The 13230-nt window shown below is 41.3% G+C and overlaps 1 protein-coding gene across 1 annotated transcript in view; it reads right to left on the reverse strand.

Moving 5' to 3' along the window:
• The window catches only part of MINDY2 (MINDY lysine 48 deubiquitinase 2), a 165098-nt gene extending 155987 nt beyond the window's left edge, over positions 1 to 9111 (reverse strand). The window contains exon 1 of the mRNA XM_007958427.2: positions 8263 to 9111. Within this exon, the coding sequence (XP_007956618.1) occupies positions 8263 to 9111 (849 nt within the window). The remainder of the gene's footprint in view (positions 1 to 8262) is intronic.
• Between the last annotated feature and the right edge of the window lie 4119 nt (positions 9112 to 13230).

Here is a 13230-nt window from a genome sequence, read left to right on the forward strand (position 1 = left end):
CAAAATCATTTGGAGGAAAAAAAAAAAAAGAAGGAAGGTGGGGACCAGGTTTGCTGGTCCAATAGAGCCTGGTGGAACCACTGAGACTATGGCCCCGAGCTGCCCTTCAGGTCTGGAATTCAACCCACACCTGTGGTTTTCAGCCAAACAAAGTATAGGCATGTGAGTTAAATATTACCTCAAGTAAACACACGCCCTGGAGAGAACAATCATGGAAGAAGGAAGGGCTGCTTATGCACAGGGAGACAGCTCAGGTGGCAGGAGAGTATGGAGGGATGGACACTGGGAAGAGGTAACTAACTATGGGGAGGAAGTGGGAGGGGAGCTGTTGCATTGTGGTGAACTGTGGTCAATGACATGCGACAAAGTATATGTGAACTGCTGTATGCAAAGTGAATTTGCTATGTAAATCTTCACCCAAATCAAAAAAAAAAAAAAAAAAAAGTTATCCATTACACCATATATCTAATCTTTCTGTAGCTGTTGTCAATTTTATACCATATATACAGCTCTTTAAAAAAGCACAATGCTAAGGGCAGTAATTCTTTACTATTTAAGCTAAACAAGTGTTTGGTTTTAAGAAGACTTAAGGCAATATTTTTGGTTTAAGGTTTAAAGCTTATTGCAAGGAAGTAATTTCAGGGTTCATCTAGCTTCAATGGAAATGGTATTATTTTTGATAGATAAAATCAAAGACCAAAAAAGAATTACAAAAACCACCAAATATAATCTAAAATAAAGAAAATTAAAATGTAGTCCAAATTTGGATAAATTTACCTGGTATCAATTTAAATGAATTAGAATTTTGAGCATGAATGAAATGCAATGAATAGGTTTCCTTCTTTCTTAATTTGTTGGATTATCGTGGCTCAATTATTTTAAAAGTTATGAATGATCATCTACTCTCCATCAGTTCTAAATCAATCCTGTTAATCAAAACTCCAACATTTCCAACTCAGTACTTCAACTATTTGATAACAATTTTAACTCAAAAACCACTATATCTGATTCCTTGGAATAAAACTCAAATCCTCTCTAATTTTCAGCCTATTGATTTTCACGTAATTTCATCCCTCCCTAAAACAGAGAATCAGCTGTTTTCAATTTCAATTCTCTAATCCCACTGAACCTCCACTGAATCAACCCTTGAAAACCCCAAGCCTTGATAATCCCACCAGCCATTCTTCCTGCTCCTATTTCTAGGTATAAGAGAACTACTATGGAAAAACCAAAACAAAGCAAAATTGATACAGTGTTAAGTTTTTAAAGAATGCTCCAAATTATCCATGGTTATTAAATGGCAGTCTTTGTATTTGCGCCTCAAATTCACAGAACTTAAGATGGAATGGACTTTTCTCACAAAATCCACCCCTTAACAACTCGGTTATTAATACTGAGTTCAGTATTTATTACTGATTAATTCAAAAGTTATTTTGACAAAATGGGGAATATGAGCCCTCAATTTCCATCTTTCTCTAATTTAATATGACATTGTTTCCTATCTTTCTTGTCCTATTCCTTCCATTACTTCAGAAAATAACATTCTTGTTCTTTTTCTCAGAAGTTAACCTTGGCACCTGTACTCTGAGAACTCCCTATTATCCTGACTTTTCAGTTTTCTAACACTTGCCCTTTGCAGCAGCATCTTTCCTACTCTACTAGCTCCTTGACGCTGTGGCATCTGACAATGACAACTAATTACTTTTTCATTATTCTCTCTCTCCCTGTCTACTATCACAAATCACTCTATTTCTAGTTCTCATTTCACATCTCAAATTTTGCCTGTGCTGGGTTTTTCCTCCGTCTCTTGCTCTTAACTCTTCACATTTCCCCTAAGTTTAATCATTATTTCTCTCTCTTCTCTCCCTTATTACTTCTCAACTGAAGAATGGGGTGGGAGAGGGAGTGGGGAGTAGGGGAGCAGAGAGAGAATATTTATGCTGTTGTTGTTATGTGAAGTAGATCGCCCAATCTTCCTTCCGAGGAGTGGTTTGTGGGTTTGAACCGCCAGCCTTCTGGTTAGCAGTCAAGCACCTTAGGCACTATGCCACCAGAGCTCCTTAAAAGCTGGAAGCAGCAGCTTCTTCTTCTTCTTGTTATGTGCCGTTGAGTCAGACCCGATTCACAGTGACCCCTCCTTGGGTTTCCCAGGCAGCATCACTACAGAAGTAGATTGCCCCATCTTCCTTCCAAGGAGTGGCTGGTGGGTTTGAACCGCCAGACTTCTGGTTAGCAGTCAAGTACCTTAGGCACTATGCTACCAGAGCTCCACTATATTTATGCTGGCAAGTTGTAATTCCTCACATATACTGGGATGGAAAAAAGTTACCAACAATTGCTCACCATTCTCTATGGAGAATTTATTTATTCTCATATTTACCATTCTTACATCTATGAAATAATTCCCAAACTCAATTCTTCTCTGTAATTTTGCTCTCTTTCATGAAATCAGTCCATGCTCCCAGTTGCATAATGAGTATTTTTATTTTTACGTCCCACTATCAGACATTTCCAACTTGACACATTCCATACCAAACTTTAGCATCAGCCTTCCCATCCAAAATAAGATTCCCTTCACAACTTTTCCATCTTTTGAATAACCTAACCAATCTCTATTAATCAGATTTGAAAAAAATCAGAGTGGATCATGCCCTTCATTTCTTACGTCCAGTGATTAATTTGTCAACTTGGCTGCTACATTGTCTACATCAAAGAGAAAGGAAAAGGAATTCTCCATTCCAAAGGACTGTTGTTGTTACATGCCGTCAAGTCGGATCCGACTCATAGTGACCCCTCCTTGGGTTTCTGAGGCAGTATCACTACAGAAGTTGATTGCTCCATCTTCCTTCTGAGGAGTCGCTGGTGGGTTTGAACCACCAGCCTTCTGGTTATCAGTCAAGTGCCTTAGGCACTACGCTACCAGAGCTCAGCCTCATCAATTATTCCTGCTACAATCATTACAATCTTACCTCTAGTCTTATCGCAAACTAAAAGACTACTTTCATCATGTCATTTCTCTATTCAGCAACTTATAAATATCTTCCTACTTTTCGCTACATATAAAGCCTGAACATCTTTAGTGATGGGTCATCTGAAATCTGACAACCACCTTCATATCCCCCTAAGATTTCTAAGAATTCTAAAGAGCTTTTGTTTTGTATAGGTTATATATATTGATATTTATCACGTTAGAAATTACAGTTGAGAAAATGTCAAACAAAAGAATACACAGGTACACATTCCATTAGCCATCAAAGCAAGAATGTCACCACAAATTACTTAGCCTGGAAAATGTCACTGATAAGTGAGAGAGAATAAGAGTGAAAAAGGGAAATGACATCTTAATATTATGATGAAAATAGTTTTGACCTCTAGAACCCCCAGCTCACTTTGAGAACACTGCTCTTCCAGATGTAGCTTCACTTAAGCTATCAATCATTAACGATTACTGATGAATGATTTTTATGTACATTAACAGCCTGAAGGCAGAAAGAAGTCTAAGAACCACAGATTTACAAAACAGTCTGCAAACTCATTAGCATACCTGCTCATTCATTTTGACCCAATCTGTCAATTTTATTTCCTGTTATTGTCATTCTCTTCTTCTTTTTCACTGTACTCCAACCAAGACTGAAGTCCACAAACAGAACAACTCTTTGCCTCACCATTTTAGAATACACTATTCCCTCTACCTGGAAGGCCTTCTCTCACACATCCTTTAGACCCAGTTCATAGGTCACCTCTCCCAGGAAGCCTTCCTTTGACACATTCCATTCCCAATTACATTTTCTCTGTAATTATACAGCAAATTTTACACCCTCCAGAACTTTTCACATTGCACTGTAATTATTGTTTATATATCAGCCACCTCCACTAGTCACTGAATTACATGAAAACAGACATCTTATTCATCTTTGTATTTCTAGTACCTCACACAAATGTTTGATCATTCACTTGAACTATCTCCCAAAGAGACCCCATGTGGCAGAACAAAACTGCTCCCACAGGGTTTTCTAGGCTGTAATCTTTTACAGGAAGGAGCTCTAGTGCAGTGGTTGAGGCATTTGGCTGCTAACCAGAAGGTCTGTGGTTCAAATCCACCAGCCACTCTGTGGGAGAAAAATGAAGCAGCCTGCTTCTGTAAACATTCACAGCCTTTGAAATTCTATGGGAGGTCACTATGAGTTGGAATCGACTCAGTAGTAATAATTGTGGTTTTGGTTTTGGAATCTTTATGGGAGCAGACTGTCAGGTCTTTCTCCCAAGTTGCAGCTGGATAGGTTCAAATAGCCAATCTTGTGGTTAACAGTCAAGAGTGCTTAACCGTTTTTGCCACCAGGGCTCCTATTATGAACCATTATCCAAAAATAAAAAACAAAACAAAATCTTTTGCTGTGGAGTAAATTCTTACTTAGGGAGCTGCATGTATCAAAACCACAATGAGATACCACTTCACCCCACTAGAAGGGCTATGATCAAAAAAAAAAAAAAAAGAACATGTCACATGTTAAGGATGTGGAGAAAGTGGTCATCCACTGTTGGTGAGAATGCAAAATGGTACAGCCACTGTGGAGAACAGTTTGGCAGTTCCTCAAAAAATTGAATATAGAACTACCCTATGACCCAGCAATCCAAATCCTAGATATATACCCAAAAGAACTGAAAGCAGGAATGTAAACAGAAAATTATACTCCTGTGTTCACTGCAGCACTAGTCACAACAGCCAACAGGTGCAAACAACCAAAATGTCCATCAAGAGATATAAATAGGTAAACAAAATATAGTACAATAGAATTTTACTGAGACAAAAAGAAATGATGCCACAACATGGATGAACCTTGAAACATGCTGAGTGAAATAAGTAAGGACAAATACTGTATTATTTCACTTATACCAAACAGGCAAATAGAAACCAAAGCTTATTAGTGGTTACTAGGGGTAGGGAGACAGGCTAGAAGGGGGATTTATTACATAGGGAGCACTGAGTTTATGTTAATGGTGATAGAACAATTCAGAAAAAGATAGTGAATCATGAAAAATGTAACCAATGTAACTAAATAATACATGCAAAAATTGTTGAATTGACAAATGTTTTGTTATGTATATTTTTATCATACCAAAAAAATAAAAAAAACCAAACTCACTGCTGTTGAGTAGGATCTGACCCATAGCAACCCCTCCTTGGGTTTCCAAGATGGCATCTTATCATAGTAAAAAAAAATTTAAGTCTGAAAGAAACTAGTATTGATACCTACCTACAAAATAACGGGGTTCTCTGCCATAGGACCAAGTCTAACTCTCTGCTCTGACAGTCAAGGGCCTCCACCACATGACTTCACATCAACTTTCAATCTTATTGTTTTCCAAAATGAACTTTCCATTCATTATCTAATAAAAACTCACACTCACAATATTCATTCTATTTTCATTCCATTTGTTTATACTATTACCTCCCAAAGGAATTCTACTTCCCTGCTATTCTGAATTCTATTCTTTCTTAAAAGCTTGGTTCAAGACCCACAAATTCCATGAAGCTCTCTGGGACTATGTTTTCCCTTTTTGGACATCTAATGCATATTCGGGAGCTTTAGTGGCGTAGTGCCTAAGGCATTTGACTGCTAACCAGAAGGCTGGCAGTGCAAACCCACTTCCTCAGAAGGAAGACTGGGCAATTTACTTCTATAGAGATATCGCCTCAGAAACCCAAGGAGGAGTTGCTATGAGTCGGATTTGACTCAATGGCAGTGAGAAATGCATATTCAGTATGCTTCATATAATCTAGTATTCACAGTACATTGTTTTACATTGCTTTTTAATAGTGTCATGTAAGTCAATGCTGCAATCCTAAATACCCTCACAGCTCTTCAAGAACAGGCACTCTTTACTCAAAACATATCTGAGTGACATTTTATGCACCAGGAAGGAGCTCTAGTGGCACAGTGGTTAAGGCATTCAGCTGCTAACCAAAAGGTCATGGTTTGAATCCACTAGCTGCTCCACAGGAGAAAGATGAGGCAGTCTGCTTCCATAAATATTTACAGCCTTGGAAACTTTATGGGGGAGTTCTACTTTATCCTATAGTGTCATTATGAGTCGGAATCAACTTGATGACAGTGCTTTGTATATACCAGATATGGGCAAGATTTCTAATCTTAGTTCTTTTGGATCAGTCCTTACTAGTAGTAAACTCAAACTCACTGTCATTGAGTCGATTTGGACTCACAGTGACTCCCTTTGGGTTTCTGAAGCAGTAAATCTTTATGGAAGTAGATTGCCCAGTCTTCATTCTGTGGAGTGGCTGGTGGATTTGAACTGCCAACCTTCTGGTTAGCAGTCAAATGCCTTAGGCAGTATGCCACCAGAGCTCATTCTTAGTAAAAGGAAAATAAAATCATGTAAAAAATACTATTTGCTTTGTTGTTGTTGTTATTGGCCATCAAGTCGGACCCGACTCATAGCAACACCTCCTTGGGTTTCTGAGGCAGTATCACTACAGAAGTAGATTGCCCAACCTTCCTTCCGAGGAGTGGCTGGTGGGTTTGAACCACCAACCAGCCTTCTGGTTAGCAGTCAAGTGCCTTGGCACTATGCTACCAGAGCTCCTACTCGCTTTATTAATGATAATAATCCAGATCATTTTTTTCTAGAGAACACTTTTCCTATAAATTATCAATTTGAAGAGATGCACACCCTTTCAGTGCCCCAAAACTGCAACCTTAAATAAGAAACTTCATTTAGCCATCGAGTCAGATGGGGCTCATAATGACCCCTCCTTGGGTTTCCGGACGGTTTTGCTGTGGGGGTGGATTGCCCAGTCTTCCTTCCAAAGAGTGGCTGGTGGGTTTGAACTGCCAGCCTTCTGGTTAGCGGTCAGATGCCTTGGGCACTACCCAAAATACTTGATAAAATAATAAATGTGTTTAAACCACACACAAAAAAAGAAAGAAACTTCATTTAAAGGTAACTCAATCTAAATTCTCAAGATAGTTACTGTAGAGGGGTACTTCTCTTTTTTTGCTCCCTTACCTTGAATATATATTTTGTTATTTTAGCTGTTATCATTTTAGCTCCCTAACACATTCTGATGGTTACTGAATAATCTCAAACCGTTTAAGTAGCACCAAAGAGAGGCAAGGTAAAATCATGCATAGAATGAAGACACAATCTCTAAAAACGAAGAAGTTAGGATAATTGGGTATCAACCAATGCTTTCCTTAAAATGGAATTTGTCACATCTTCCCTACACACTTCCTCTAAGTGTCCCTGCCCAAAGTAGGCAAGCATTAGTTGATAAACTGACCAAATACAACTGTCAAAATTTTTTCCATGATATCATTATGGTTACTTCTAAAGATCACTTCCCCCAGTTCTTCATTGTTTTGCATCTAAGCCAGAAAGATGAACTAACAGAGAAATTGTTGTTGTTAGGTGCCGTTCAGTCCTACCCAACTCATAACGACCTCTCCTTGGGTTGTCGAGGCAGTATCACTTCGGAAGTAGATTGCCCAACCTTTCTTCCGAAGAGTGCCTGGTGGGATATTGTTTAAAAATAATCACAGTCACAGCATTGACTTATATGATACTATTAAAGAGCAATGCAAAACAATGTACTGTAAATACTAGAGTATATGAAACACATTGAATATGCATTGTTGTTGTTGCTGTTATGTGCCGTCAAGTCGGCCCCGACTCATAGCGACCCCTCCTTGGGTTTCCGAGGCAGTATCACTACGGAAGTAGGATTGCCCAACCTTCCAATACGCATTAGATATCCAAAAAGGATATTTAGAATGTTGTAAGTCCTAACTGTAGGAGCTCTGGTAGCATAGTGCCTAAGCAAATTGACTGCTAACCAGAAGGCTGGCGGTTCAAACCCACCAACTACTCCTCAGAAGGAAGGTTGGGCAATTCTACTTCCGTAGTGATACTGCCTCGGCAACCCAAGGAGGGGTCGCTATGAGTCGGGGCCCACTCGATGGCACATAACAAGTCCTAACTGTAAGTGTAATAACCACGCAACTGAATGTTGAAGTTTTTGTTTAAACACTAGAAGACAGATCTGTAAGAACAACTGTTCCTGAAATATACCTGGAAACATTCTTTCAACAGGGGGGTCCCAGAATGAATTTCATGTAAGAGTTAAAGGGGACTTATGAATGAGGAAGGAAAGGAGGAAGCCATCAGCTGACACAGGGCAGCTCTCTCACCCAGTCCCTCCCCCTTTCCCAAAGGCTGTAGGAAGTAGAAAACTACAGAATGTACCTTCCAAGCCAGAAGCAAAACATTGAGGATAGCCAGCAAAGGGCAGGGTCCATTTTCATTCTGGGTGATGATGGGTGTGTTCTCTTCCTTCCACTGAATCCATTTGATGTGATAGACAGACTGTCCCGGGAAGCGTTCCTTGGAGGCTGCCAGCACCTGAGCGGCCTCCTCCTCCTCCTCCTCCTCGCACAGAGGGACAGCTCTGGGCAACACTGCCGCGCCCTCTTCCTCCTCCTCCTCCTCGGGAACCCTGTTCTCCGCTCCCTCTTCACTATTGAACTCTGAGCTACTGGGGAAAGAATGCAGGTTAGAGAACGACTCCAGGGAGTCCAGGCTCGGCGATTCCCCAGGAGGGCTCGGATCGCTGCAACTGCTGCTGAGGCCGCCGGCGCTGCTGGGCTCCTCGGAGCTGGCAGCTGCCAGCTCAGTCCGGCAGGTGCCGGCAGGATCCGAGCTAGGTCCCGCGTCTCCAGTAGGACCCAACCCATGTCCTGCTCCGGCCTCAGATGTCTCCGGGGAGGCGGTCACCTTGTACTGCCCTCTCGGAGGAACCTTCGCAGCTGCAGAACTCTCAAAATCGCCCTCCTGCAAGTTCAAGCTGGGGAAGGAGCCGCAGGGTCCAGGAACCTGAGATGAGGTGGCGGGAGCAGCCACGTCCGGGAGACTCCTCCCGGCGGCCGCCGCCCCCTGCCCATTCCCGGCGCTGCTCTCCGCCGCACATACCCCAGGACCATCCCCAGCAGCGAGCTTGGTCTCCCGTAGCCCTTCCTGCGGAGAACCCGTCCCCGGCGCAGGCTCAACCCCCGCTTTGTGTTCTAGCGGGTGCAAGCTCCCGGGGACGCTCTCCATACCCGGCCGCCCGCCCCTGGTTCTATCCAGACCGCGGTCGGCTCGCCTCAGCCAGCGCCTCCGACGCCATGACAGCGGCACTGGCGGCTACAGCGCCCTTGCGCGGCCTCGTCCAGGCACGTCACGGGGAAAGGGACCGGGAAACGCGCGCGCCGCCGCGCCCTCCACGGGTCCTCGGCGTGCCTCTGAGTGACTGCGCGCCGCGGCTGCCCACTCGGCCCCACCCCTCTCGCGCGCCCGCCCGCCCGAGTTCGCGCTCACGAGGCGTGGCCTGCGGGCGTGGCCAGGAGGGTGCGCCAGCGAGGCTTCAGATCTAGTAGGAAAACATCCTCTCATTATGTGGCCGGAAGTTGAACTCTGGGACAGACAGACCGCGCGCGGCTTCTTTAGAGACGCGGCCAGGGGCGGACTGCTTGGCTTTGCCTCTTCTGACCCAGGTCATGTGTGGCCAAGCCTTGGGCTCGGAAGTGGGAATGGGAGTGGTTGTAGCTTTTGGAAAAGAGCACGTTCCTGAAGGCCCAAGAGGTTTGTTTCCCCAGCTTGTAATAAGGAAAATGAGGGGATGTCTTACGGGATGCAGATTTCAAAGGATGGGTGGGACCTACTCGAGGTGTTTGGTTGACTTGCACTGGCCAAATTTCAGTCTCCCTTGATTTGGCGTGAGAAACGCTTTTGCTCCCCACCAGCTACTGGTAAAACGTTCGCCCTACAGGAAGGCCTCAGTGCGGTTGTGGATATTGGCCTGCGCAGCAAAAGAAAGTAGGTAATTTGAGCCAATAATAATAAATTAGCTTGTGCTTGAATTAGCCAAGGTTTTGCGGTTTTGTTAAGTTGGCCCCACTCTGCATGGAGTGTGAAGTGCCTACTCATGAAAAAGTCCCTCTTTTTCTCATTACAATTGATGTGTCTTAAGGCCAGGCAATTTTCAGAGGACAGAGTAAGCTGGAAGTTTTGTTGGTGACAAAAAGGATGTGGGTTTTATTCTTACCTGTTCCAGGCAAAGACTTCTTTTTTTTTTCCATTTAGTTTTTTTTCTTTCAACATTTTCTTGCTTTTGAGGATACAAAAATTAACAGGAAGGTTTTCTTTGGTAGTTGCACATGTAAATACCTGATACATAATAAAATACGTTTTTTGTATCTCTTTGTTACAGAAGTTAGAATTGCAAAGTAGTGTTTTGTTCACTCTGTAAACATATTTAACACATTTGAGTAGAGTGCATTGCTGGATACCTTGTTTGGCACTTGGGGGGGTGCCATGATAAATAAGAGAAAAGGGTCTTCATGATTACAATATAGTGATTTTCACTTATTGCTATATTTTTAGTACTTACTTAGGAAGTACAGTTTCCTGAGTATGCAGAAGATGAAGCCCTTTCCTCTTTTTACATTGACACAATATATTTATCCAACTCTTGGTGAACAGAAAAATTAGAAAAGATAATGGAAAGCTTTTTCACAGTGTTGAATTTAGGAGTTCTGTGTGGTTTCACTCTCCTTATCAGTCCAGAAATAATAAATCTTGTTGTTTAAATTAGATTTTTTTGCCTGAAAAACAGTTGTAGAACTTCAATAGATTAAGATATATGATGCTGCTTAAGTACTTTATACTTAAGGCCATTAGGTACAAATTAGAATATTACAGATTTCAGGAAAGTCAAAATTTAGCACGGTAGTTTAAATGTAAAATGATATCTGTAAAGGTATGTTAGGTGAATAGATTAGCGAATGAACCATTTATCAGCCAACTAACCATAATAGAGTCAGAAATCATGAAACACACTTCTCAAATAATGGCTATTTTTCAGCTCCTTATCCCCTATGTTTCTGAATAACATGATTACATTTTGATTTCTTCATTTAAAGATTGTGGGTACTACTTGCCCTGAGATAATCTTTAACCTTAAACCAAAAATATACCTAGAAGTCTCAAAACCAAACACAGTAGGTTAGCTGAACTAGTAAAAATGTCTGTCTTGAGCATCATACTCTTTTAAGAAACATATATATATATATATATATACACACACACACACACATATATATATATATATATGTATGTATATATATATCAAGGTGACTACAGCAACTAGAAAGATAGGAACCTTAGGAGGCAATGAGTTAATAGAGGGAGGAACAATTCAGAAAAGGAAGGTGAGAGTATGGTGGCACAACTTGAAGAATGTGATCAATGTCACTGAATTGTACTCATCAAAAGAGTTGAACTGGTATATGTTTTGTGGTGTATATGCTCAACAATAAAATAAAAATTTTAAAAAAGGATATATATGACTGCATTCCAGCCTGCCCCCCAAAAATTGTAGATACTGTGTATTGATTTATTCCTATGAAAAATAAGGATTTAACTCACTTCTCTTATACCACTCTTCCACTTCCCATAGATGGCCTTGTCTCAACCTCCCAGTTATTTCAAAATTTCTGACAATAAAATAACTCTGTTTAAAGCATTACCAAACCCACTGCCATTGAATTGATCCTGATTGATGACGACCCTATAGGACAGAGTAAAGATGCCCCACAGGATTTCCGAGGCTGTAAGTCTTTACAAAAGCAGACTGCTTCATCTTTCTCTTGTGGAGCTGCTGCTGGGTTTGAACCACCGACCTTTTGGTTAGCAGCCAAATGCTTTAACTACCATACCACCAGAGCTCCTATTTAAAGCGTTGTTGTTGTTGTTGTTAGGTGCTGACTCATAGTGACCCTATATACAACGGAATGAAATACTGCCTGGTCCTGCACCACCCTCACAATCCTTGCCATACCCAAGCCCATCGTTGCAACCACTATATCAATCCATCTTGTCAAGGGTCTTCCCCTTTTTCCTTACCCTCCACTTTACCAAGCATGATATCCTTCTCCAGGAATTGGTCCCTTCTGAAAACATAAAGTAGACGAGACGAAGTCTGGCTGTTCTTGCTTCCAAGGAGCATTCCGGCTGCACTTCTTCCAGGATAGATTTGTTCATTCTTTTGGTAGTCCGTGGTGTTTTTCAGCATTCTGGCCAACATAACAACTCAAAAGTATCAACTTTTCTTTGGTCTTCCTTATTCATTGTCCAGCTTTTGCATGCATATGAGGCAATTGAAAGTACCATGGCTTGGGTTAGGCGCATCTTAGCCTTCAAAGAGACTTCTTTGCACTTCAGCACTTTAATGAGGTCATTTGCAGCAGATTTGCCCCATGCAATATGGTGCCCAATTTCTTGACTGCTACTTCCATTGGTGTTGATTGTGGACCCACGTAATATGAAATCTTTGACAACTTCAATCATCTCTCCATTTATCATGCTGCTGCTTATTGGTCCATTTGTGAAGATTTTTGTTTTCTTTATGTTGAGGTGTAATCTGTACTTCAGACTGTAGTCTTCAATCTTCATCAGTAAGTGCTTCAAGTCATCTTCACTTTTAGCAACCAAGGTTGTGTCATTTGCATATCACAAGTTGTTAATGAGTCTTCCTCCAATTCTGATACCTAGTTCTTCATATAGTCCAGCTTCTCAGATTATTTGCCCAGCATACAGATTAAATAAGTATGTGAAAGGATACAACCCTGACACACTCCCCTCCTGATTTTAAGCCATGCAATATCCCCTTGTTCTGTTTGAACAGTAGCCTCCTGATCTATGTACAGGTTCCTCATGAGCACAGTTAAGTGTTCTGGAAGTCCCATTCTTCTCAATGTTATCCATAATTTGTTATAATCCACACAAATGCCTTAGCATAGTCAATGAAACACAAGTAAACATCTTTGTTGTATTCTTTGCTTTCAGCCAAGATCCATGTGACATCAGCAATGATATCCCTTGTTCTACATCCTCTTCTGAATCCAGCTTGCATTTCTCAAAATTTCCTGTCATATATTGGTACAACCATATTTGAATTATAAGCAAAATTTTACTTGCATGTGATATTAATGATATTGTTTGATAACTTACACATTCTGTGGGATCACCTTTCTTTGAAATGGGTACAAATTTGGATCTCTTCTAGTCAGTGGGCCAGGTAGCTGTCTTCCACATTTCTTGGCATAGACGAGCAAGTACCTCCAGCACAGCATCCATTTGTTGAAACATTTCAATGGGTATCCCGTCAATTCCTGG

The sequence above is a fragment of the Orycteropus afer genome, unplaced genomic scaffold (assembly GCF_000298275.1).
Source record: "Orycteropus afer afer isolate SDZICR_OR568_19922 unplaced genomic scaffold, OryAfe1.0 scaffold00015, whole genome shotgun sequence".
NCBI classification, from domain to species: domain Eukaryota; kingdom Metazoa; phylum Chordata; class Mammalia; order Tubulidentata; family Orycteropodidae; genus Orycteropus; species Orycteropus afer.